This window comes from Neoarius graeffei, chromosome 24 (genome assembly GCF_027579695.1).
Source record: "Neoarius graeffei isolate fNeoGra1 chromosome 24, fNeoGra1.pri, whole genome shotgun sequence".
NCBI lineage: Eukaryota > Metazoa > Chordata > Actinopteri > Siluriformes > Ariidae > Neoarius > Neoarius graeffei.
The window spans coordinates 33,557,266-33,585,264 of NC_083592.1; the positions used below are offsets into that span (position 1 = coordinate 33,557,266).

The 27,999-nt window shown below is 43.8% G+C and overlaps 1 protein-coding gene across 1 annotated transcript; it reads left to right on the forward strand.

Moving 5' to 3' along the window:
- The first annotated feature begins 16 nt into the window (after positions 1-16).
- On the forward strand, positions 17-27,996 carry lysmd3 (LysM, putative peptidoglycan-binding, domain containing 3). The gene is made up of 3 exons (XM_060907089.1): positions 17-106; positions 22,410-22,678; positions 26,286-27,996. Exons 2-3 carry the CDS (start codon positions 22,415-22,417, stop codon positions 26,949-26,951), a joined length of 930 nt encoding a protein of 309 aa, XP_060763072.1. The 5' UTR covers positions 17-106; positions 22,410-22,414; the 3' UTR covers positions 26,952-27,996.
- Positions 27,997-27,999: the final 3 nt, after the last annotated feature.

The following is a 27,999-nucleotide window of genomic DNA, read 5'->3' on the forward strand; positions in this document are numbered from 1 at the left end:
CGTGGCGTAGATAGCTAGTTAGCTAAACAAAGGCGCACACAGCGCTGGGATTAGCGCGGAGGATGGCTTAGCGAGACCGCCCGGGGAGTTCGGTCAACTGTATCAGGTACCTGTTGGGTTGTTTTACAGAAGCTGTTTGTATATATTATTAAAATATTCTGATTTATGTTGCTCGGTAGTGGCGAATAAACTAAGCTAAATGATCTAATGCTAACAGTGCGAGCTAGCTCCGGGCTGTGGAGTGAGAGGGACCCGGGTCACGGTGCTAATGATGTTAGCACCAAAGTGCAATGGCTGCTGTGTGAAGAGAGAGAGAGAGATTGACCGACTGATTTATTTCTTTTTTTTCTGGGTGTTAATGTGATTAGAATGGGGTTAATGGGTGGCTGGTTACTTGGTTCAGCAGGTTTGAGGGCCTGGAGAGATGGATAACCTGATACAGGAGTAACCATGGAAGCTGGATTTCATTAGTAAACATGATGTGAAAATTGTGTTTCCGGTTTGTTTTTAGATTTCCGAGTATCACTGATAGTGTGTGTGTGTGTGTGTGTGTGTAGTTTAAAAAAAACCCCCAAAACAGCTGATGTTCTATCACCACTTTTTTTCCTTTTAAACAAGGATCTCAATAGGCTCAAATTCAATCTCATTACTCCTCATATTATTTTCCCTCTCCATACAGAAGTACCCCTTTTTAAAAAAAAAAAAAAAAAGTCTAAATATGTGAACAATATTTCTTCTTAAGTTCTGACAAAATCCAAACAGATCCATCAGGAAAACTGGTGATAAATATTTTTGAGTTGTTCAGGAGATCAACTAAAAGTCAGCAAATAGGGCATTTAAAGCGCATCTCCTGGCCTGGGTTCGAACCCGGTGGCCGGCTGTTGCCCCTTTTCCACCAAATCAGTTCCAGGGCTGGTTTGGGGCTAGTCTGGTTAACACCAGACCATATCACAAGTGAAATATGGTCTGGAATCCGCCTATTGAATTTCTCGTAGGGGAGGTGTGGTTTACGATTGTCAACGGCCATTTATTGGACATTGCGAATGTCTATCATTTGGCGTATACGTAGCCCATGGCCAATCATGGCAGTTGTACCCGGTGACAGAGCGACGAAGAGGCAAAGAAGAGAAGGCAAAACAAAAATAGGAAAACAATGGCACCGAAGTTATTTCACTTGTGATATGGTCTGGTGTTAACCAGACTAATTCAGAACAGTGTCTAAAGCTTGATCGAAAGTTTGGTTCGTATCGCTCGCCGCCATGTTAAATGTGATCCGTAAACAGTCCCAAATAAACTACAAGCTTCCGTTTGTCGAGTAGTACGCGTCACCGTCTTTTCACCCCTCCCCACTCTCTGATTGGCTCCCTAACTCAGGCGAGCCTTTAGACCATAGTTTCCATGCTGTCTTTTCAGATCGGAACGATTGTGCAAAGCAGCATGGGATTTCCCAGGCTAGTTCGGGGCCAGTGCTTAGTTTGGAACCAGGTTTTCTGTTTCCACTGATAAAGATCTGGCTCTGGGGCCAGAAAAACCGGTTCCAGGCTAGCACCAGCTCTTTGCTGGGCCAGAGGAAAGAACCGCTTACGTCAGGGGCGGCGGAGTTGTTAAGACCAACAACAATAACAAGACTGCGAAAGGTCACCATTTTAAAATCAGTGACGAGATATCATGGATGCAGTAAAGCAGCAGTCATCCATTATTATTATTGTTGCTGCTGCTTCTTCTTCTCTGTGTTTGTTGTTTCGATGTTCGCACAAAGGTTTATGCAAACGTAGTGACATAACTGACGTATACAGTGATGTAATGACGTGGCTCCCCTTAGCACCCCGAGCTATGGAAAAGCAAACTGGTTCTCAGCTGGCCTGCAAGTTGAATGAGTTGTGAACCAGCACCAGTACTGGCCCCGAACCAGCCCTGGAACTGGGTGGAAAAGGGGTACGGGTGCTCCGGTTTCCCCCACAGTCCAAAGACATGCAGGTTAAGTTAATATGGGACGGCCTTGGGCTGAGGTGCCCTTGAGCGAGGCATCTAGCTCCCAACTGCTCCCCGGGTGCTGTTAGCATGGCTGCCCGCTGCTCTGGGTATGTGTGTGTGCTCATTGCTCACGTGTGTGTGTGTGCATGCATGTGTGTGTTCACTGCTTCAGATGGGTTAAATGCAGAGAGGAAATTTCACAAGTGTGTGGTGAATAAAGTGCTTTCTTTCTCTCTTTTCCTATAACCCGGGACAGAACAGTACCGTCACATATCATCTTGTATTTGTCTTCCTGGTTTTTATATGCTGTTCCATCCCATCATAATATGTTCAATTTATATAGCACCTTTCTCAAAACCCAAGGTTGCTTTACAATAATAAGCAGAAAAAAAAGTCCACCAAATAGAGGTCAGGATATCATTCCAGTGGTGTAGTGGCTACAGTCCCACCAAAAGGTGCATGAAAACAAGTCCCACATCTCCAGCACAGCCGCCGTGACGCCGCCAGCAACATCGCTCGAATACCACGCCATGGATCCACAAAGCAAGCACAGAAGCACTGCCGTGCAGAGCGCTGGTGTGTCCCAAACCGCCTGCACAGCCACCGCGATGCCACCGAGCAACATCGCTCGGAACATCACGCCAAGCATTAAAGCACAGAGTGCTGGACAGCCACGATGTTAAAATGAGCAACGAGCTCACTGCAGTCCACAGCTGGGAGCACAGGCATCACCCACAGCAAACCAAGGCCTGGAGGGAACTGACACCCAATACTGGGTTTGGAGCTACACCACCACCGGTGGACAAAAACACCTCAAACAAACATCAAACACAGAAAAAAAATGTAATTTAAAAAAAAAAGCTCCGGTGAGAAGCGGCAGCCAGAATGCGCACAACGTACTCTCAACCAGAAATTGAAAAAAAAAAAGTTATCCCATGTATAACGAGTGTTCCGTCCCGTAATACCATCCATCCATTTTCTGTAGCCGCTTATCCTGTACAGGGTCGCAGGCAAACTGGAGCCTATCCCAGCTGACTACGGGCGAAAGGCGGGGTACACCCTGGACAAATCGTCGGATCATCACAGGGCTGACACATAGACACGGACAACCATTCACACCTACGGTCAATTTATGCTGCTTTTCTACTACCAATGCGGCTGAGTTGGGCTGAGCCGTGCTGAGTTGGGCTGAGTCGAGCTGAGTGGGGCTGTTGGAGTTGCATTTCGACTACAACCGCGCTGAACCGTGCTGGCTGGAAGTGGGTGGACACATTGGGTGGAGTTAGCGAAAGTGGGTGGACGTCAGGTGATGTCGTTAGGCAGCGCAAACAGTGACATCAGTGAGCTTTTAAGCGGTAGTCTCACGACCCGGATAGTAAACAATAAACATGGAGGACATGGAGTCGTTAGTGTTGCTGGTCTTGGTGCTGTGGCTTGTTGTCACCGACAACGCCAACAGATACTGGCAAGAGCGTATAGATGAGGCGAGGCGCATAAGGCTTCAGAAATTCTCGTAATTCTTCTTCCGGGTTTACGGTGTTTACAGATCCCAGCGTGCTCGCGGGGCGTGTGAGGACACTCCTCCTCACCAATCAGTGCACAGGGGAGTGTCTCCTCACGCCCCTAGCCTCACTCGGCTCGGTTTGGCTCGCTTCAGCCCCACTCCAAAACGGTGCGAGTTTTGGGTGCTGAGCAGGGCTGAAGCGAGCTGAGTTGTGCTGTTCTAAGGTAGTCGAAACGCGAGCCGTGTCGGGCTGAAGTGAGCCGAAAAAGGGTAGTGGAAAAGGGCCATTATGGCCCTTTTCCACTACCCTTTTTCGGCTCACTTCAGCTCGCTTCAGCCCGACACGGCTCGCGTTTCGACTACCAAAAACCAGCACGACTCAGCTCGCTTCAGCCCTGCTTAGCCCCTGAAACTCGCACCGTTTTGGAGTGGGGCTGAAGCGAGCCGAGTGAGGCTGGGGGCGTGAGCAGACACTCCCCTGTGCACTGATTGGTGAGGAGGAGTGTCCTCACATGCCCACACACGCCCCGCGAGCGCGCTGGGATCTGTAAACACCGTAAACCCGGAAGGAGAAGCATTACAAATTACAAGAATTTCTGAAGCCTTATGCGCCTCGCCTCATCTATACGCTCTTGCCAGTATCTGTCCGCGTTGTCGGTGACAACAAGCCACAGCACCAAGACCAGCAACACTAACGACTCCATGTCCTCCATGTTTGTTTTACTATCCGGGTCATGAGACTACCGCTTAAAAGATCACCGATGTCACTGTTTGCGCTGCTTAACGACATCACCTGACGTCCACCCACTTTCGCTAACTCCACCCAATGTGTCCACCCACTTCCAGCCAGCACGGTTCAGCGCGGTTGTAGTCGAAATGCAACTCCAACAGCCCCACTCAGCCCAACTCAGCACGGCACGGCTCAGCCCGACTCAGCCGCGTTTGTAGTGGAAAAGCGGCATTAGAGTCACCAGTTAACCTAACCTGCATGTCTTTGGACTGTGGGGGAAACCGGAGCACCCGGAGGAAACCCACGCGGACACGGGGAGAACATGCAAACTCCACATCGAAAGGCCTTCGTTGGCCGCTGGGCTTGAACCCGGACCTTCTTGCTGTGAGGTGACAGCGCTAACCACTACACCACCGTGCCGCCCCCTGCAATACCATTTTTGTGGCATTTATTTCCATAATGTATAATCTTACCTTTTTTGTTCCAGTTTCAGAGACGTCAGTCATGTCCACCATTTTATTAACCGGTACTTACATTAGTCATCCCGCCTTTATAGATGAACCCGTCCCATCACATATAATAAAGTTAGAAGAAAAACAAAATATACTAAGTAACTTTAAAAACGCACAATGGAATTCAACACGATATCACTTTAGATCCATGCATATATTTGAAATTTATGATATTGTATGTAATGCACACACATCTTGAAACATTGATAAAGGACATTTATTGTCAAACTCAAGAATTAATTCACAATAAAAAAATTCAAAGTGACAGTTGGTCCATGTTCGGACCGTCATGCTGGAGATTCTGGGTCTGTGTCGTCCAGGGGTCTCAGCAGCAGTGACTGAGGGTGTCAGGAATCTGTCACGGAGGTGAGCTAGCCTGATGTGCTGATCCTGAACTGGCGTCGTGACTCGAGGCTGACCAGGGCGTGGACGATCCCTGGTGCTCCCTGTCTGTCTGTAACGCTGACTCAAACGGGAAATGGTCGAATGATGAACACCGAAGTGCCGGGCGACCTCTGTCTGTGTACTTCCGGCACGCAACATCCCGATGGCCTGTTCACGTTGATTTTGGCTTAGGCGTGGCATCTTCAATAATGACAATTTTCCCATCATTTCCCCCGGGTATTTATAGGCAAGATTGTGTGTGTACAGTGTATGCAAAATTTGTTTGAAAATTAAAGCCTGTCCATGTCATTGACTACCCGAGTCATATTGTACGTTATTGAGTACAACTCCCTTAAATTCTGATTTGAGCACAGATTTGGAACTTATTCAGGCGGAACGAAGTTATTTTTCCATTGTGATATATTTCTTTTCTTCTTGAGATAAACTCAGCACGAATTCAGCAAGTTTTATCAATGTGCGTTTTTAAAGTTACTTAGTGTATATTGTTTCGTTGTTTTATTGTCAAAACATATAACGTTACTATTTATTCATCTATTTTGCAATTTCTTGCCTCTACTAGGGATGTTAACCGATGACCGTTTGACCGGTGGTTGACCGACTCAACGTCAACTGGTTAATTTTTTTTTGGTTGTCGGTGAAAAAAAAAAAAAAAATCAATCGTTTTGAAGCTGCCGATTTTGGAGCGGAGAACCTGGAATTCTGTGTTTGTAAACGCTTGGGGCATGCCATGCGGTGTAAGGACGACAGCTGACAAATCAGAAACACCCATTCAGTCATGTCCCGCCCCAGTTGAACACAGCTGCCACTCGGTGAAAGAAAAAAGTGTAGCCACAGGCTTTTTAGCTTACAAATTACTATTCTGTTTTTTTTTGTTGTTTTTTTTTTAATTATTATTAGAAGGCACATGGAGTTTAGTCCTGCCCTGGCCAGTGCATTCTGAAAGTATGTTTCGGTCTGTAGCCAACAATGCATGTTATTGCAGATCGTCTCTCTCCACACAAACTAAAGGCGCAGATGCCGACTTTCTCATGGCTTTTTCATGGACTGTAACGGCATTTCCTTGTGTAGTAATTTTAATACAGAATTTACTCTGATGAAATTATTCAGACACTCCAACTCCAAAAAAAATCGGATCTGCACGAGCCGTGAAAAAGGCGCGCCGTTAGCATCCCTGTTTAAACTCATAGATTAACCGACTTTAACCGGCTAATGAGGCTCGGTGGTCGGTCAAGTGTGGTGTGTGTGTTTATTTATTTATTTTTTTTTTATTTATTTATTTTTTTTTATATATAAAGTTTTCGCCATCCCTAGCTGACATTGTATACATTTCAAGTTCTTATCTTTTCTGATCTGTGCTTCTGTTTCATGACCCACGTTTTCACAATCAGTGTGAAAGCACATTTTACATTCATTGCACATAAAATACAAATCTGAATCTTCTGGTAACTTACAACTACAGTACAGCCTTTCTACATGCATGGTTCTATATTTATCAGTTTTCTCAACAAATTTATCTGCCACACAGGGTTTCTTTGTGACATCATGCCGAGGTATATTCCGTAATTGGAGTTCTGGGCTTTTGGATCAATTTCGATTGAAAATATCATGAATATAATGTTAATGCAATGTGACGGGATATAATAATACTGGATAATCAAAGAATACATGACAGTGATACGTGAGTACAAGATGTTAAGTATGAAACTCCTGAATGTTTAGAAAACATAATGCCATTGTCATGTACCATCCTGTTCTGGTTCGTACTTTCCGTACCGGGTTATGGGAGACGCCCTTTTTAAGCATATTTAGAAAGGGAGGCTCATTAACCATCCTAATATTTCTCTCTTTTAAAAAAAAAAAAAAAAAGGTGTTTATTAAGGTTACAGGTATGAAAACTTTAAAAAAAAAAAAAGTTACCTATTTGGTGGTGTTTTCTATATCACAGCCTTGTTAAATTCTTGATTGTTACAAAGGGGTTGATGAGTTTTCTCAGGGATGTGATTTTTTCCGTGAATTCCGCTTTTTTCACCTCAAAATTTGAATTTTTTTTCCGATTTTTCGCTCAAAAATCCGCATTCATATCCTATTCGTTCCGACTTTCAGTAATTCCGTCATTGAGATGAAACGAGGTATGTGATTGGCCCATCGCTCTGTAACAACCAATGAATGCGCTTGTTAGATAGCTGTACGTAAGCTCGCTTCAAACAGAGTTGAAAGATGGCAGCCTCCGTGATCGAGCGTAAAGATGCACCTGATCATCAGTTTGGTGTGTGTGTGTGTGTGTGTTTAAAGTAAATAAACATGGGGAAGAAGAAAAAAACAACCCAGCTCATTTCTTTCCCCATAATAAACCTGTAAGTGGTGATGGTGTCACTGCACGTGCGACAGTTGGGTATGTTTTCGCGGGGTGACGAAAGTTGCCGTGGCAACGGGGCCTCGCTTCATCTGTTGCTTCTTGGATGCGCATGCGCACGCTATGAAAGCTGTGGTGAAAAGGTTGGCATCGGAGGCTAAACCTTCTGAGGGGAAAAGAAGGGGCGGTTTTTATTTCAGTTTGTTTTAGTTACGTCCGAAGAAACAGCAGTTTAAATCACAGCTCTAGTTTACAAATCAAAATGGTTACTCAGTGAAAACAAAACAAAAGCTCGAGAGAGGGGGAGCGGTGGGAGTTTAACCCGGGAAAGTGAGTCTGTGAGGCGGCAGTGATGCTTGACCCCTCCCGCCTCCTCTCACTTTACCTCAGAGTCTCTGCCAACTTCATCACAGATTATTTCACCTTTTTCACTCCAAGTTAGTTTTAATTTTCGCTCAAAACTTTTCCCACAGCGTGGCTGTAAGGTAATTATACACAATTTTGATTTGTTTATTCAATATTGAAATGTTAGTGCAAATAATACATACTTGCCAACTTTTCAAAATTCTCATGAGGGAGAAAAGTGCATGAAAGACATTTTCAATTGGCCGAGGGTCTGATGCGCGGTTGAAATGATAAAAACAGTGGAGCCCAATTAATTGCAAACACATTTTTTGTGAATGTTGTTTAGTGAAAGTGATTTTTATTCTTGCATATGAAAATCCTCAAGTGAGTGAACACTGTACAGTTCTGTATATGAGTCAATTTCACAGAAAGCGGTTTTTTTTTTTTTTTTTTTTTTTGTCCGGACGTGTTTTGTTTACATTTTGAGATTTCTAAAACCTTTTTATGGTCTCATATGATTAAACATTATCAGTTCTACCTTGCATTTCAAAATTTGACTACTTTGGTTCATAAATGTGCATTTTGTAGCAAATTTTAGGGTCGAAAATGAGCAAAAATGGCTGTTCCACTGAAAAGAGACTTTTTTTCAGACATGATTCTTAATGTTAGACAAAGGTGGAATTGAAACTTTTTCATGTTCAACGACAAGACTGTGGAAACCACAATGGACATGTGATGTCACAAATTGAAAATGCCATTAAGAAAAGAGATTTTTTCGATGTTTTGTTAATTTTTGTACCTGTCCCAGAGGTTTGTATCAGTTCTGTTACCGTGATTAATCACATAACAAAAATAAATGCTCCCAAAAGCTGCTATTGAAATTATTTGTTGCCAAGGATCTACATATTCTCACCTTTTATATGGATGGCAGAATGAACTGAATCTGAGAATATTTACTTAATTTCAGTTTTGGTAAGTAGTCTATGCATGACTAATTTTTTTTGTCTCAATCCTGTTACCCTGTCTAAACGGGGTGTGCAGTAACTTAATCAAATATTAGAAGTTGCCATACATAAGAAGCAAACCGGGAGACTACCAGGAGCAAGAGAGTTTAATAAATAATGGTGGATGAATTCTTATGTTGCATCATGTTTGTTTGAAAAGGCACATTTAGGTATGTTCAACTTCTACAGTAATTGAAAGTATAAATTTTGTTTTTCCTTATACAGTTTTCTATTTATTCTAATGCAGATTTAATTTAGAATGACATTTTTAGATTTCATGTTTTGGGTTTTTGTCAGTTAAGAATCATTTGAATTTACTATAGGGGCTCAGAGTTGCATGTTGACCATTAAATTGGCTTGAATTTGTTAATCATGACAAGTTTTTTCTTGTGTTTGCTTGCCATTTTAGTACAATTTTTAAGTCAGACAACCCCAGAACCCAGAAGCTTCAGGGGGCTTCGCCCCCCTTGTCCCCCCACCAGGGCGCTGCCCTAGCCTGGGCCCGCCCATCCTAAGCGTGACGCAACACGAGGGCCTGTTGCGAGCTTAGTCTGGCCAGGCAAGCTATCTACAGCTCTTCCAAGCTCCCGAAAAATCGGGAACCAGTCAACTTTGAGCATCTCCAACGGCCCTGGGTAGAGGCGTGTTCAAGGCAGTGACGTAGTAGAACTGTGACCGGAAGCCATAGATTGTTCACAGAATCTATGCCGGAAGCGCTTCATTCACGCTTCCGCGTCTATTACGCATAGATGCTGTATTGAAAGCATTCAACGGGAAGTTCTCATTGAAAACGGAACAAAGAGCAGCCCTGGAGGTATTTATTGAAAGGAAGGACGTTTTTGCCTTGCTCCCGACCGGCTTCAGTAAGAGTTTAATCTACCAGTTAGCCCCGTCGCGTCGCATACATCAGAGGAAAGAGTGATGTGATTGGTTTAAGCTTCGTCACAGCCTTTTCTGGCTTCGACCAGTAGCAAACTGAGGCATTTCAGGGAGGCGGGTCAACCACGGGCTCTGGGAAACGGTTGGGCTTAATATCTTGGCCAGACCAATAGCTCGTAGAGCTTTGTCGCGTTAGCCAGACTAGCGCTGCCCTGGACTAGCTGGGGGCCTGCGGCCCCCAGACCCCCGGCTAAAATTTTCAGATAATTTCACCAGCCCCAAATCACATCCCTGGTTTTCTGTAACAGTGTTGCTCTAATACATAGTAGTCTAGTAAAACCGTAGGTGCTTAAAAAAGGCAACTGGACTTGTCTTCAAGAATTACAAACGTTTCATCTCTCATCCAAAAGGTGGCTTCTTTAGTTCTGTCTGACTAGTGGAGGTTGAACTACCTTCACTGAACGGAGGTGGTCTCAGACACCACTTATCAGCCACCTATAACATCGTCCTTGGTCCACTTCCCAGAAAACTAAATACACATCCACACCAAAACTCAGCTGACTTCAATGACTTGCATGATGGCAGAGAGAGCCAATGACCCTGTAGGCTGCTAATACCATTCACACGTGGGCCCCAGTGACCTACGATGACTCAACGACCCTCCTTAGGGTTGCTTTTGATCCACTAGAGGATGAATACCTGGAACTCTCTACTGCCTCTTTTCCACCAAATCAGTTCCAGGGCTGGTTCGGGGCCAGTGCTGGTGCACAACTTGTTCAACTTGCGAGCCAGCTGAGAACCAGTTTGCTTTTCCATCGCTCGCGGTGCTAAGGGAAGCCACGTCATTACGTCGTTGTATACGTCAGTTACGTCGCTACGTTTGCATAAACCTTGGCGTGAATATCGAAGCAAAAACATGGAAGAAGCAGCAACAACAACAACAACAATAATAATAATAATGGATGACTTCGCGTTTGTACAGCTGCTGCTTCTCGTCGCTTAAAAATGGCGATCTTTTGTGGTCTTATTGTTGTTGGTCTTAACAACTCTGCCCCCCCCCGGTTCTTTCCTCTGGCCCAGCAGAGAGTTGGTGCTAGCCTGGAACCGGTTTTTCTGGCCCCAGAACCAGTTCTTTGTCAGTGGAAACAGAAAACCCGGTTCCAAACTAACACTACGTTGGGACTGCAACCTGAAACGACCCATATCCGATTTGTTGTGAAATCTGATTTTTTTGTTAGGCCATTCACGTTACCAATTATATGAGACTTGTATGCGATCTCCAATATGAACAGAAAACGACCCAAAAGTGTCCCGCATGCGCAAATTGACGCATAATAAGCACATCTACGTAATATGTAAACAAAAAAAAGCGCACTCTTCAAGTTTGCAAGTAAAGCATGGAGATGAGGCGAGACCTGGCGATGTGGTTTTTGTGGCGGCGGCGGAACTCACACAATAATCTGATTAATGTGGGCAGCAGACTAATGAGACCGAAGGTGTCAAATTACTGGAAATTTCCAGAACAATCTTATCTTGAGGATGGTTTAAGGATGGTTTAAGTTATAAATCAGTTACAGAAACTGTTTTATTTAATCAGGCTAACAGATCAACATCCAGGTCCCTACCAAATCCACCATTAGCTTGATCAATTCTATAAAAGTCTATTTAAATTCTGAAAACTGTACAAATGTTGTTGTTTTCCACCAAAGAGGCGGGATTAGCCAACGCAGAATAGTGACGTTTGTCTCTTGTTGATGATGTGTAGGTCGCATGAATGCGACCTGTCCGGTCAGACTGCAGTCGCATGTGAAAATAACGGATATGCATCGGAATTAGGACCACATATTCAAGCGGCCTGGGTCGCATGTGAAAAAATCGGATCTGTGTCGTTCCGATTGTCAATAACAAATCGGATACAGGTCGCATATGGGCAAAAAAATCGGATATGGGTCGTTTCAGGGTGCAGTCTGAACGTAGCCTAAGCACTGGCCCCGAACCAGCCCTGGAACTGCTTTGGTGGAAAAGGGGCATACTAGTTAGACAGAACTGAAGAAGCCTTTTGGATGAGGGATGAAACGTCTTCAAGGATTTCAGTTGCGTTCTTTAGCACCTACGGTTTACAATGACCTGGATGACTGAGAACCTTCAGGCAGTAGTCTAGTACAGCATTTCTCAACCTTTTTTCAGTCACGGCACCCTTCAGAAGTATGCAAATTCTCAAGGCGCCCCCATATAAAATATACAGTCACGCTGACCATACACTGACCCCGGCAGTGACGTTGTGACATGGGAAAGGGGGCCGTGAGACAAATTTTGATGATGCATGAGGCAGCGATGATCTGCATTAGTGTAACTATCGTTTTTTGGAATTTTAATTCATTTTATTTATTTCAATGTTAGAATATATAATTTTTTGACGGCACCCCTAATGAAGCCACACGGCACCCCAGGGTGCCGTTGAGAGAGGCTGGTCTAGCAAGTCAAATCATAATCGCCCTGATAGCATGATGCTAACTTGTGTCCTGGACATTCCACAACATTTAATGTAAATATAAACGGTCAAAAAGCGTGACTTGTCATTCATTACTGAATCAGAATTAGAGCCAGAATCGAGTTTATTGCCAAGTCTGTTCGCACATACAAGGAATGTGGTGATTGGTGCTTGAACAGTTAAGATAAAAGAATTTTAAAAAGCTGGAATAATGTGCTCAAACAGGTCACAGAATGAAGATAAAGAAGTTATGGTATGAATGTGTGAGAAGAGGAGGGTTAAATAAATAGCCAAGCTGTACAGTGTGTGCCAGAATGAAGATGCATGAGATGAAGTGCATTAACGTGTCCGATTGAAAGTGTGAGATGAGTCAGTGGGGGTCTCTGACCTTACTGATGAGGCAGCTGCAGCGGGGAAAAAGCTGGCCTTATGGCGTGAGGTTTTGGTTCTAATGGGCCACAGCCTCCTACCAAAGGGGACCGGTTCAAAAAGTTTGTGTCTGGGGTCGGCCACAATCCTTTCTGTTCTCCTCAGGGTCCTGAAGAGACGTTAGGTTGCAGCCGATTGTCCTCTCAGCAGAGCGAACGATGCGCTGCAGTCTGCCCATGTCCCTGGTAGTGGCAGCAGCGTACCACATGGTGATGGAGGAGGTGAGGTTGGACTCGATGATGGCGGTGTAAAAGTGCACCATCGTTGTCTGTCTTTGGCAGATCATACTGCTTCATTTGCCGCAGGAAGTGCATCATCTGCTGTGCTTTCTTGGTGAGAGAGCACATATTCATCTCCCACTTGAAGTCCTGGGTAATTTGTCGTGCCCAGCAAGCAGAAATACTCCAGAGGTTACTGGGGAGTCACACTGGGTGATGGGGGAGGGTGTGGCAGAGCTCCTCCTGAAGCCTACAATCATCTTGGAGCATTAAGCCCTAAAGGCCAATTTATGCTGACAACCCAGTCCTCGCAGACGGTGTCGCAGACAGTGTCTGCGTAGCCCCCCCACCTTCGCAGATGCTCTGCGTGCACCTCCCAAAAATTGTGACCACCGCAGAAGCCTCGCAGACAAGAGGGCTCTGATTGGTCCACTCTACATCTGCTGTACACGCACTTCCGCTTCCCTACTTTCCCGGTTTTTGTTTTCATGACCGGCATTTTTAAAAACACGAGCGAAGATGGAGCAGCACGAAGAGCGGTTGATTGAGGAAGTACGTACATCTATACGACTCCAGTTCTAGTCATTATAAGTAACCGGAGGATAAACACTCCACTAACCACACCCACCAACTACTCCTAGCGACTTCGCGCCCCCTTGCGTTGTGCTGGTGAATAACATTGCGCACGCCTATTCCCCCGCTCAACAATAAATTACAACTGTCTGCGAAAAGCTATCTGCGAAAGCCTTGTCGCAAGAGCATGCAGAGGCCTCAAGTTGTTCTGCTTGCACCAGGTCACCAGATGGTCAGTCTCCCACCTGCAGGCAGACTCCTCGTCGTCAGAGATGATTCCAGTGAGGGTGTCGTCGTCTGCAAACTTTAGGAGCTTGACAGACTGATGACTGGAGGTGCAGCTGTTGGTGTAGAGGAGAAAGGGTGCAGCCTTGGGGTGGGGGGGATCTGATGCTGATGGTTCGGGAGTCAGAGATGTTGCCCTAGCTTCACGTGCTGCTTCCTGCCAGACAGGAAGTCATTGAGGTGGAGCCAGGTATGCTCAGCTGGGAGAGCTTGTCCTGTAGAAAAGCCGGGATGATGGTGTTAATCCACAAACAGGATCCTAGCATAGGTTCCTGGGGAGTCCAGGTGCTGGAGGATGAAATGAAGAGCCACAGCATTGTCAGCAGATCTGTAGGTGAACTGCATGGGGTCCAGGAGTGGGTCAGTGATGGCTTTAAGGTGGTGAAGCACAAGGCACTTGAAGGATTTTGTAACAGAGAAGTCAGGGCGATGGGTCTGTCGTCATTTAATGCTGCGATCCTTGGCTTTTTGGGGACGGGGATAATGTTGGAAGCCTTGAAGCAGGCTGACACACAGCATGTCTCCAGCGAGGTGTTGATGTGTGTGAACGCTAGAGACAGCCGATCAGCACAGTGCTTCAGGGTAAACGGTGAGACCGAGTCGGGACCTGCTGCTTTGTGGGGTTTCAGCTACATTTAATGTAAATATTATTTTTAACATTTCTCAAAGTAATTGTTCTTGTATAATCACACCACTGTGGATTATTTTTCGAGACCGGTCATTATGATTACACTGTGACTTAGTTTATCCAACCACTTCTTTTTTTTTTTTTTTTTTTTTTTTTTTTATACACTTCTTTATTCCTGTGTTATTTCTAAACCTGTCTGACGGTCATGTTGGTGAATAAACAGTTCTGAAGTACTGCCTGCTCTTTAAAGTTGTCGGCAATGCTTGCTTGTGTCTTGCAAGTCACAGTGGATTAAAACACTAATATTCCACATCGATGGAACTAATCAATTCAACTAATGACCAAAGTCAGGGTTGGTATCTTTCCCTTTGGTGATGTACTATGCAAAGCTCAGAAATAAGAGCTGCTCAACTGAAAACTGAAAGAAATAAAGTTTTTTTTTTCCGTGTTCAAATTCATAGAAGGTCTGAGTTATTACGTATATGAACTGACATTTGAAACCCACAGATCAGGGGAAAATCTGGTTGTAAAATCTGTTCCACAGCGAAGTACAAAGATTTGCATTTCCTCTGTTTTCTTAGGTAAAACGTGGGTGTATTCGGTAACGAGAGAACCAAAATATTATGGCTTTTTGTGAACTGAAAGAAGTCAAAGATTTTGGCATGAAGAATTCAGTCTCCAGGGGTTCCCCCCTTCATATCCTTTTTTTTTTTTTTTTTTTAAATTTGTTCATATTATTTAGAGGGAGGGAGGGAGGACTAATGGCCCTTTTCCACTACCCTTTTTCAGCTCACTTCAGCCCGACACGGCTCGCGTTTCGACTATCTCAGAACAGCACGACTCGGCTCGCTTCAGCCCTGCTTAGCACCCAAAACTCGCACGGTTTTGGAGTGGGGCTGAAGCGAGCCAAACCGAGCTGAGTGAGGCTGGGGGCATGAGGAGACACTCCCCTGTGCACTGATTGGTGAGGAGGAGTGTCCTCACATGCCCACACACGCCCCGCGAGCACGCTGGGATCTGTAAACACCGTAAACCCGGAAGAAGAAGAATTACAAATTACGAGAATTTCTGAAGCCTTATGCGCCTCGCCTCATCTATACACTCTTGCCAGTATCTGTTGGCGTTGTCGGTGACAACAAGCCACAGCACCAAGACCAGCAACACTAACGACTCCATGTCCTCCATGTTTATTGTTTACTATCCGGGTCGTGAGACTACCGCTTAAAAGATCACTGTCGTCACTGTTTGCGCTGCTTAACGACATCACGTGACATCCACCCACTTTCGCTAACTCCACCCAATGTGTCCACCCACTTCCAGCCAGCACGGTTCAGCGCGGTTGTAGTCGAAATGCAACTCCAACAGCCCTGCTCAGCTCGACTCAGCCCAACTCAGCACGGCACGGCTCAGCCCGACTCCGCCGCGTTTGTAGTGGAAAAGCGGCAAAAGTAAAACAGCTGCTTATTACCTCGCCTGGGACGGAGTCTACCGGGGGCGAGGTATTGTGTGTGTGTGTGTGTGTGTGTGGGGTTTTGTTTTTTGTTTTTTTTTGGTAACCAGTGTTACGGGGAAAACGGCTGGACCAGTCTTCATGAAACGTTCAGGATAGATATACACTGGTCTTAAATAGAACCACCAAAATTTTGGGGGGTCATCTGGTCAAGGTTTTTGTGGCTACTGCCTCATATAGACCCTTTTCAGTCACATGACCTTCGTAAACGCGACCGCCATTTTGGACATGTAGTGGACTTCGGCTCGAATCAGTTTGAATGCAAGGAAGTCGACAAACGAAAAACATAAAAGAAAAAGGAGCGAGATGCAGAAAACACTTTCACTGTCCAGCGACGTAGGGCATTTACAGGGCGAGCAGAGGGAGAGGTATTTGCAAAAATTGAGGTTAGCAGGCTTAGAGAACGACGTTTACCTGCTTCCACCAGGATTGCTCACTGACGTACGGAAGTACACGAAGCCCTCGTCTTTACCTGACTACGGCCCACATGATCCGTATACCTATGTCGTTAAAAACCCATCGCCATACACGCCAACGTCTGAGGTTCCGGAGCGTGCTCCGGCTTGCTCCAGGAGTACTCCAGCTTGCTCCCCCTCAAATTAAGCAGCGCGCTCCGGAGCACTCGCGCGCGCTGCTTAATTTGAGGGGGAGCAAGCCGGAGCGCGCTCCGGAACCTCGGACGTTGGCTCCGGCAGCTATTTACACTGGATCCGGTGTAAATAGCTGCTGGATCATAATTACAGTAAACTAGTAAATACAGTAAAGGAAAAACTCGAGACTGAAAGGTTTTAACAGTCATCCAAATGACTGAACGTAAACATTGCTACAGTAACATACCAGCTACTATGTTGTTGACATTAGCTAGTCAACAATAGCTACTACAGAAGAACAAAGAGGTTACAATGGGTTATTTTAACCTATTTGGTTACACACTCGCCGCCACAGAATGTTAACAGCAATGTAATGCCTTTTCTGGCTAATTTTATTCGTCTTACCTCCAACAAAGTGGTCACTACACAAGCGCTGGTATGCCGAGGGCTGCCAATCTTTCCTGTTAATGGCCGCTATCCATCTTTTCCGTCGGGATCTGATAAAATGATAACCCTTGCCTTGTTTGTTGATGGTTACTACATCCAGGTGCACAACAATATAGTGGCATGATGGAAGTCTTGCTGAAAGTAAAAACTTTCTTTGCTGCCGTTCCTCAATGTTGGCTGTGGTAAACTACTGGTAGTACATGTCCAAAATGGCGCCCGCGTTCGTCGTGACGTCACGTGAAAAGGGTCCATAGAGGCAGTAGCCACTATGTCCTCGTGCTGTAAGAGTGTAGTACGGTGTGTTCTGATTGGCTGAGAGCAGCAGAGAATCAGAACCATGTTTATTGGCCAAGTATGTTCACACACCCAAGGTCAAAGTCACCAAAAAGGTCAATTTTTTTTTTTTTGGGTGTTCTCTTCCTTCATGCTCATCATAAGTGGTACTGGGTGAGGTTTGTTTTACCTGGCAACACTTTTATTCCCAGTTGTATTCAATCTTTCCCCATCTAGGGATCAATAAAGTGTTATCTTAAGTATTATCTTATTTCATAGGTTATGAAATACTCCATGACAACTGAGTTGTGTAACCAAAAAAAAAAAAAAATCCCTCTTCGTGTTTACTTCTGATCTGCGTTTAAAGCTGGTTATAACGTGAAGAACTGGGGCAGAACAGGTATATCAGGAAGACTGAAGTGATAAATATCGTAATGGAGAGGATCCAGAAGCTGCTCAGTGGATGAAGGCAGTTAAGATTACTGTAGTTATAAAAGGACGATAAGAACATGCTTAGGGAGATGCAAAGTTTCAAATGATCAGTTTCTTTCTTTCCTTTTAACTATTAAGTAAGCAATAAAACAATACAAAACATGCTGTTATAGGAAAATAATCAATAGGCTGGCATTTGAGTTTGTCTTGTACCAAAAATGAGCAAATTATTGCATTTTTGCGGCTACTGCTTCATAGAGGCTGTAGCCATTAGTATGTCCTCATGTTGTAAGAATGAGTGTAACAATCGTGCACTGCGCACGCATGTTCTGATTAAAATAGCCAGTGAGTGTATATAATTCGGTTCACTGTTCGAAATAAATGGACTCGACTAAAGAAATCGCTTTCAGACATGTTTATGCTTATAACCGAGGGAAAGTCATACATGTCAACCTATACGGAATGTCCGTATTTTATACGGATTTGATTCAATAAACATAGTATACGGGCATACAAAGTTTTATACAGATTCTTTAAAAAAACTTCAATATTTAGAGCTATAATCAATTCCCACGATGATAAGAGCGCATAACATTTACAAACGTACTGTACACCACAGAAAGCACTGACGGCCAGTAAAGAGTCTTATGCCGCTTTTCCACTACAAACGCGGCTGAGTCGGGCTGAGCCGTGCCGTGCTGAGTCGAGCTGAGCGGGGCTGTTGGAGTTGCATTTCGACTACAACCGCGCTGAACCGTGCTGGCTGGAAGTGGGTGGACACATTGGGTGGAGTTAGCGAAAGTGGGTGGATGTCACGTGATGTCGTTAAGCAGCGCAAACAGTGACGACAGTGAGCTTTTAAGCGGTAGTCTCACGACCCGGATAGTAAACAATAAACATGGAGGACATGGAGTCGTTAGTGTTGCTGGTCTTGGTGCTGTGGCTTGTCACCGACAACGCCGACAGATACTGGCAAGAGCGTATAGATGAGGCGAGGCGCATAAGGCTTCAGAAATTCTCGTAATTCGTAATTCTTCTCCTTCCGGGTTTGCGGTGTTTACAGATCCCAGCGCGCTCGCGGGGCGTGTGTGGGCATGTGAGGACACTCCTCCTCACCAATCAGTGCACAGGGGAGTGTCTGCTCACGCCCCCAGCCTCACTCGGCTCGCTTTGGCTCGCTTCAGCCCCACTCCAAAACGGTGCGAGTTTTAGGGGCTAAGCAGGGCTGAAGCGAGCTGAGTCGTGCTGGTTTTTGGTAGTCGAAACGCGAGCCGTGTCGGGCTGAAGTGAGCTGAAGCGAGCTGAAGTGAGCTGAAAAAGGGTAGTGGAAAAGGGCCATTACAGGGATGAGAATTTTCCACCGATCGGCGGATTTTCGACTTTTTCAGACCAAAATGATCGTTTTTGAGATCGATGTAAATCTGTTGAGAAATTTTCGGGGGGTGTGATTAACGATCTGTGGTCACCTTATAACGCAGACATCCCAAGTCTCCCAGAACTTCCGGGAGTCTCCTGCATATTGATAGAAGCGAGCAAGAGCGTGCGCGCGCAACATTAAGGTCTGCATCACGCATCTTAGAATGTGCGCGCGCGAGGGAGACTGTGTGCAGTGTTGCCAGATATTGCTGACGTTTTCCACCCCAAAATATGTTCAAAACCCACCAAAATGCACTTAAAACCACCCAATGTGGCAACACTGCCTGTGTGCCTGTTCATGTAGCGCATGCCAGACAAAGAGCATCCTGATTGGGTTACTCAGTAAAATAAGCCAATCAGCTTTCAATGTGGGCGGGCTTTTATCTCTTTTCTTGAGGACCGACCGGCATAGCAAAGAGAGAGGCCGCGCGCCCCAAAAAACGAAAGTACAAAACCCACTTCAGCTCAGATTACACAAAAGAATCTCCCTGTCTAATAAGGGTAGAAAATAATGACAGTTAAGCGTGATGTACTGTTTGCAGCAGTGGTTTCAGCATTGCCCATGGTGGCTTAAATGATTGTAAAGGACATGTTGAGGTGAGGAGCGTCAGTTCATGTGCATTATATTTAGGTCTACAACAGGCTGGCATGAAAAGACCAAACTTACTGAAGATTTCCGTAAAGTAACAATGTATGAATATACATCATATATATCACATATCAAATACACGTCATATATAAGTGTGTATCTTTTATAAATGGGGTTAGCTTATCTAATGTAGCATGTTGGGGAGAATCATAGTATCATATCTATATTTCTGATAAAATTTTAGGTATGATACCGTGTATAACTCTCCTACTTATTTCATGGGGGGTTTTGCTGGTATGTGCCGCGCGGGAGCGTCTGCCCACATTTTATTTTTTATTTTTTTAGGTCGAGATGAGCTTATAGTTTTTGATTTAAAAAAAAAAAATTTCCAATTTGTAATGCCCATTGTACATGCCTGTTCTTTAACTCAAAATCACCATCTCGATCTTCAAATTGACTGTATGGTATATGCATTACATTACACAACATCCTGTCCAGATAAAACCTCGTTAGTACACACAACAGTTGAAAGGGAAGTGATAAGTGATGTTGAATGCTGCCTGCTTAATATGCAAGACCTCCTGCGACCATGATAACATCAGAAGAAAGCTTCAGAGAATATGATAGAACTTTTTTTCTGGTTTGCACTTCATTTTAAAGGATTGGAGTATTCAAAGACATGAATAGCTAAAATGCAGAAATATAATACTGTAGAGCTCATTTATATTAAAAGGTGCATTGATTTTTTTGAAATCATCAAATGTGAATTTATTAAAAACAAGTCTCTTGTACCATATTAATCATTTTCACCTGGAAGTCCACCAAGAAGGGGAATTTATTTCCAAATACATTGCAACTTTTTGCTGATAAAATTAATGGTTTTGGGGTAAAAAAAAAAAGCCAAAAATCATTAGCCCCTGGGCCCCGCCCCCCAGGCCATGGGCCCCGCCCTGGTTTTTTCAGACTTTTTAAATATTTCATTCTCATCCCTGGTCTTATGAAATCGCACGTTATCTTGTGGTTGTGAGACTTCGTTCCACTTTTGATCATGCACACACCGCATTGCAAGAATCCCGCCAACCGGGAAGTAACATTTTGTTTGAAAAGCATATTTCCACCTGAGCGACTTTCAGTAGTGACTGAAAAGATTCTGAATGGGCACTCCGGCAAGATCAACACAGACACTTGCTGTGACATGCAGCCTAGTGAGGTATTGGTGCAGAGCGCTAAAAAAAGCTGTCATGGAGTACAATTCAGAACATTAGAGTGACACTTTGTGTTTTTGTCAAACATTGGAGCTTTGTATTCATTCTGAAGGTTTGTTATTAATATTGAATAAAAAGTAACTGGGATATATCATTGTTAATTATCATTCAAATTTTAGGTAAATTATTTTAATTTGCATCTTATACGGATTTTGGAGGTTGGTTATACAGGTTTGATTGACCAAAGGTTGACATGTATGGAAAGTGCATTCGTGGTTTAAAATATACTCCAGGTCGTCCCCCTTTCCTCGCCTTCTTCGGCCAGCGGTCCTATATGTGATGTAGACGTGACGCGCTTCCGAGTTGTTCCAGGAAGTTGTCGAAAAGAGTATTGAGACCACTGAGCTCTAGCGCCGGGCCTTTTCCAGGAAATGAGAGTTTGGGTCATGGTGATGGCGTGTGTATGTCAGCCTCGGTTCGGAGGTTTCAGTTTCACAAACTGTAAGAGTAGAATAATATAAAGTACAAACGCTTGGTATATTATTTATTTATTTATTTTATTTAAATTGTTCATTTTTGGATTACGCTTCATTTTTGACTGCTGCCTCAGAGTAAATATATATGCTGTATTTACTGTATGGACATGCAATCAGAATTTTATTTATAAACAGTAGCCACATGGACCCATAGGGTACCTATTTAAGTTTATTACTGAACAACGCATCACACTGTTTATCCATTTTATTGTTACAGAACTTCAGTGAAACAAGTTACTGTTATCATAATAGCAACTCAAACAGTTGTTCTATTACCAGCCTTTTTTTTTTCTGTCTTGTGGTGGATACAAATTACAACAAAACCCCTCTAGCTTATCTTAAAGAACCCAGTAGAAATGATAGAAATGGTAATGCAGTATAAACTTGTGATTGGAATTACAGTTGGCACTACTGTCAGAACAGCTGCTGTAGAAAATAAATCAACACCACCTGACAATCTGATTCCAGAATTCAGTAGCACTGTGGTATATCTGAAATGTACGGTACCAGTCAAGTTTGGACACACCTAATTGGTTTGTTACATTATCATTTCTACTGGTTTCTTTAAGATGAGCTGGAGGGTTTTTGTTTTCTTTATATTTATTAAGACACTCCCTGCCTTAAAGTAATGACTGATGTCGTTTCTCTTTTACTTAGTTGAATGGTTCTTGACATTTATTACTACAGTTGTGCAGTAGGGCTATTTACTGTTTGATCTCAGCCACATTAAGAAGGAAGGAAATTGCACGAGTTACTCTTTGATGAGGCATAGCTGTTAATTAAGCATTCCAGGTGATTATCTTGACCAGCTTCATGAGGTAATGCCAATAGCGTGCAAAGCAGCATCAAGGTAAACACTGGATACTTTGAAGAATCTAAAATACGGAACATTTTGTTTACCACATAATTCCGTGTACAGTATGTTCCGGGTATTATTTCAGTTTTGATGTCTTCAGTGTTCTACAATGTAGAAAAGTCAAACTACAGAAAACCCTCTGAATGAATAGGGGTGCACAGACTTTTGACTGGTACTGTACATGTGTGTTTTTTGTGTTAATCCATTGTATGCTTTTGCAAACAGAGAAAATGACTGGAAGAAACCAATATAATGGCTTCCAGTCAGCGACGACGATGCAGCCTGCAGTTGGGGGTCACACTTACATCTTCGGGAACGGTTCAGAAACGGAGTGCTCGGAGGAGGACGGCGAGAGCTACGAGCTCCGCTCCAGAGGCAGGGAGAGACTCCGGCGCAGTACCTCCAGAGAGCGGAAGGATGACATTGTCTACGTGATGAGGGATGTGAAGGAGGGAGACACGCTGATTAGCATTTCGCTTCAGTATTTCTGCTCTGTAAGTCAACATTACGGTGTCTTTTTACACATGGAGATTAAAGTGGATGTAATGCTTTAAAATGAACATCATTAGTAATGACAAATGAATTAATAAAGCAGGGGAAAAATATTTTATCATCAAGCACAAAACTAATCGATAATTTGTGGCTTCCGGGTCCCAGATAAAAGCAGCCTTGCCCCGGGCTAATCTCGCATAACGTCATGCGTGGAACCCTGGTTATCCGGGTCATTTCAGTTCATTTGACTCCGTGCTTGTTTACTTGCTGAAATTTGATGTTGGCCACAACAACAATATCAAATCTCAAAAATAACAATGGGAAAGCGCTGCTTTGTGTTTGGATGTTCTATTCCATATACAAACAGGACATTCAGTTCACGAATTTCTGAGAAATGACAAACGACAGTGGGTGAGGTTCGTGCAAACAAAGCGGGTAGATTTCGTGTCGCCTAGTAGTAATAAATCTGATTCATCAAGTGTTCACCACCACCAGAATGACCACATGGGAATTATTGGAGCAAAAAGAAACCCATTTATTTAATAAATGGCATTCAGACAGGTCATTTTTATCCCCCACCCCCATTATCACCCACTTCATGTTTTTTCAATAATTAAAACTTATTCAGTGTAAAATATTTCTGCATTTATTGAGGTACATGTAAAAATTTCCCCTGTATTTTGTAGCAGCCAGCTTAGAATAAAAATCCACAAACCAGTCCGTTTCCAGTTCTCGCTGGCTGGTGGTGCGCTATCGGCGGTGAGTGGGACTGTCCTGAACTGGTAGTTTCTCGTCTTGTGGGCTCAAAGATAACCATTCATTCTGGAATATCCTTGATTTAATCATCTGCCCCTTCATCCGACATAATCACAATCAGAATTCTTTCCAAAACGTGATTCCATATCGAGACTGTTCTAACCACTGCTGCGTACATGACTGAAAGTGATACCTGGATTGTTAGACGTGTGACATGGTTCACTCTTGGCAGACTCTGTGAAAATCAGCTGATTTTATTGATGTTTGTTAATTTATAGCCTTTTGGATCAGCTATGGTTCAAAAACGTATGGCCAATCAACATAATGATTGTTGCTTTGTACAAGGAAAAAAAAAAGTGTGGTTTAGAAGCATCGCATACACTTTAAAGCACGGTTCACACGTACCCCTTTTCCACCAAATCAGTTCCAGGGCTGGTTCACAACTCGTTCAACTTGCGAGCCAGCTGAGAACCAGTTTGCTTTTCCTTAGCTCGCGGAACCACGTCATTACGTCGCTGTATACGTCAGTTACGGCACACATTTGCATAAACCTTGGCACGAATATCAAAGCAAAAACAACACGGAAGAAGCAGCAGCAACAATAATAATGGATGACTTCGTTTGTACAGCTGCGGCTTCTCGTCGCTTAAAAATGGCGATCTTTCGCGGTCTTATTGCTGTTGGTCTTAACAACTCCGCCCCCTCGCTGACGTAAGCGGTTCTTTCCTCTGGCCCAGCGGAGAGTTGGTGCTAGCCTGGAACCGGTTTTTCTGGCCCCAGATCCAGTTCTTTGTCAGTGGAAACAGAAAACCCGGTTCCAAACTAAGCACTGGGCCCGAACCAGCCCTGGAACTGCTTTGGTGGAAAAGGGGCAACAGGCATGGTAATTATGGAATCCGTTGATAGCGATACTGGTATTAGTTGATACCATGTTCAGTGAGTAGTTTTACTCGCAGTCTGATGGCTGCATCCAGTACCATGTGACACTTAAGTCTAGTCTTGTTATAATGAACAGATGAGAGAACAACAAAAGGAGGAACGCCACCATATTCCTACAATACAAGTAAAATGATAAGACACTATTTGAACGGTATTTTGAAGAATTATCGACCCGAGCGCACAGAGCAGGATCAGCGAGTGTGGTTGTTAAAACAAGCTTACAGTGCCATTAATTCTGTCCACACAAAGGCATTTGCAAGTGCATAGTAGTGAAATGAGCGTGCAGGAAAACTGCACTTCAGTTCTGTGAGCTCACTCAGAGACGCACCCTTAATTGCCAGGGATGACACTTTTGCTCAAGTTCAGTTCACAGAAAGCTAAACAAAATGTTCTGTGATGCCTCGATTACGTAATAAGTAGGTTTCTCATTTCAGCTGTGGGTGCAATTGGTCTTAAGTGATCAGTCTCATTAAATCAGTCTCAATAATACCATTAATTTTGGTGCTTAATAATAAATTACCAAACAGCTAAATTATGGTATATTCCAAATGATCATGATCACTACCAATGCAGCACTTACCGTATTACATAAAAGCTACAGCCAATAGCACACTGAAGGCAATTTGGAGGTCTTTTTAAATTGTGTGACTTCAAGTATATAGGAGCAACAAAAACACACAGTTTCACAATAATTGAATTTATTATAACACAGATACTAAATGAATAATAGCAGTTGAATACATTCAAATATGATCATATATATATATATATATATATATATATATATATATATATATATATATATATATATATATATATATATATATATATATATAAAAAAAAAAAAGTGTGTGGGGAGAGAGAGAGGAAAGGGGGTGTGTCCCGTGTGCGACTGCGCAGTATGGGAAGGAGGAGACAAAGAGGGTTTGAATGTGAGCACGGGAGGATGCGCTGTAAGTTTGAAATGAATCAGGCCTTGGAATGTTATCTAAGGCGTGTTTGTGTTGGGGGAGGTGACCACCTCGTGGTATTCTAACCCACTACTTAACATTACCAAATTCACTGAAATCTTGAGGTCAAAATATGTGTAATAATGAAATTAAAGGTGTTCGGGAGGATAGAGATAGCATGCAACAGCCTATCTTAACAATTGAGAACAAAATTCGAACAAGATCAGTGTGCACAATTAAACAGTTTGAGTTTAAATTCACACTACTTCATAAAGCTAATTCCTAAGACTAGTTTTTGCCCAAAATGCCAGTCTTACTTCCAGTATTTTACTCCTATGTAGGAATGCAGAGATGTTCTGAAACTTCTGGAGTTCACAGAGCTCGTGGAGGTTTCTGTAAAAAGCGCAGAGAATTTCTTGGTCTGAACTTCAGCGTTCGTGAGGAAAAGTCTCTGATCAAACAATGTGCACAGCGATTAAGTCAGAAGGAATCCGGTCGCTTCTAACTTTTAATTAACTGCTTGGGCGGCAGTCGTAACGTTACTTATAATGAACAAAAAAACTGGTTGCAACTCAAAATGAGTGAGACAGCGCGACTCCAGTAGTATTTTTACCGTGGCCAGCGGTAAACACGAAAGCGCGCTGAGTCTTCGTTCTTGCCAGGCAGAAGTCGTGATTCCAGACGGTCCGATGAGGGGCGCCTCTTTGTTTGTAGTGACAAGGTCCAACAGCGCCAAAAGAGAGAGAACGGAAGTCTACTGAGTCACTTATAGGGTCATGGAGGATGTGACGTAGGTGATCCCGCCCAGGCGTCATCGCGGACGTTAGTTGATGGGATTTGTAGTTCTTAGACAGACTGTGACTGTCCCTACACAGCATTGAGTAATAAAGGTGTACTGAGTCTGGAACAAATGGTATCGGTGCATCCCTAGTGATGAGTAACTTGGTTTGTTGCATCGTTGCAGGTCGCTGATCTAAAGAGGGCCAACAATCTCCTAACGGAGCAGGACTTCTTCGCCTTGAGGTCCATCAAAATCCCTGTGAAGAAATTTGGCTTGTTCACGGAAACGCACAGCACGGCTCCCCCCCGCAAAACGAACTCGCCCAGCGGTGTTCGCAGAGTCCCGGAGATCCCACCGAGTACAGGTTCCGCAGATTCCTCTCCCTCTTCCTCCTCCTCCACCGATAGCGTGGAGTGCTTCCTGCAGGAGAAGGACAAGGACATTGAGCTTCTGGTTAAGTACTCCAGCCCGTCCCGAAGCAGTCTGAGCGAGGTGGTGTCGTCGCTGAACTCCCAGCAGCCTGCTCAGGGAGAGGCAGAGCGCAGATCAGGCGTGAGGAAGGACCCGTACTACGGAGCGGACTGGGGAATGCGGTGGTCGACGGCGGTAGCCATTATGCTCGTGGTTGGCATCGTCACACCGGTGTTCTACCTGCTGTACTACGAGGTGCTGATGAAGGCGGACGTTAGCCACCACACTACTACGGAGTCCATCAGGCCCGAGCCTACAGTCTCAAACGTGGGTGACGCACCTGTTCTGCCAGCAGCTCAGGCTGTTAAACAAGATTCCCTCATACATCCAGCTGTTGAACATCCAGCATCTGTTCTGGGACAGGAACAGAAAACGTAGCAAGGGCTGACTGGACTAGTTTGAGGAATTTTCAAAGGACTTGTAAACGAAACCACTTTTGTAATGCTAAATGTTTGATCTTCAAAGGACATGTTCGATATTTTTGAACCACTTCACTATGGACGAAGTAGCAATTGCTTTCCAGATGCTCCCTGCAGATATAAAGGCTGAAATTAACTATTTGTCTGAGCTTCTGGAGAGGATTAAAAGCATATCCTTAGTGAAATATGGATGCACACACACAAACACATGCTGGCTTGATACTGGTATATTATTTTAACATTTTTCATTTTAAGATTCAACTGTTATGGCAGTTTAATTGGTCTAGACCTCTTTCACCAACTCTTAAATGTAATGCTCTTAATATAAAATCAGTTATTAGGTTGAACAAGCTGAAAATATTAAACTGACAAGTCCACTTTTTTTTTTTTTTTGTATTAAAGCTGTCTTGTTCTGAATCGCATGGGTGTTTTGGTTCAAATCTATTGAATTTGTTCTGTGATACAAGTCTCAAACTGCCATAGCATGTCATAACTGCACTTAATTGGGCATTAACAGTGCCACTGGAACTACTCTGGCACAAAATGTGAACTAGCTCTACCTGACTCGGTCCTTTAGGCAATTTCTGTCATGTGTTTTGCACAGTTTTTAACCCCGTCTGCGACGACACCATATTAAATGTAACTCTTGCCTCAGCATGGAGCATAAACGTGTATTCGGAACGTCACAGGGATGATTGAGGTCTCGCTCATCAGGGATGTGTACCCAACACGCTAATTTATTCTAGAAAATGGTCATAATTGCAAAAACAGTATTGATGCTGATGTTGCCTACTTTCTTTAACTTCTGCTTGAAAAGGCTTGTTTGCCAAATACAAGGCTGAAACATTTGACAAAGTGATGTGAACTGTTTTAATACTTGTGGAAATTCAAGCTGTAATCTCTTTAACCATGACCATTTCTGTTAAATGATGAAATTTGAGCAATATGTGCCTTCGGCCTGTAGAATGTAGTTGCAGGTTGAAAATAAATGTTATTTTACTACCTTT

Excerpts from the sequence above, each read along its gene's own strand:
- lysmd3 (XM_060907089.1), top strand. The coding sequence starts at position 22,415 with ATGACTGGAAGAAACCAATATAATGGCTTCCAGTCAGCGACGACGATG. Across the intron at positions 22,679-26,285 it reads CGCTTCAGTATTTCTGCTCT|GTCGCTGATCTAAAGAGGGC; the intron begins GTAAGTCAACAT and ends GCATCGTTGCAG.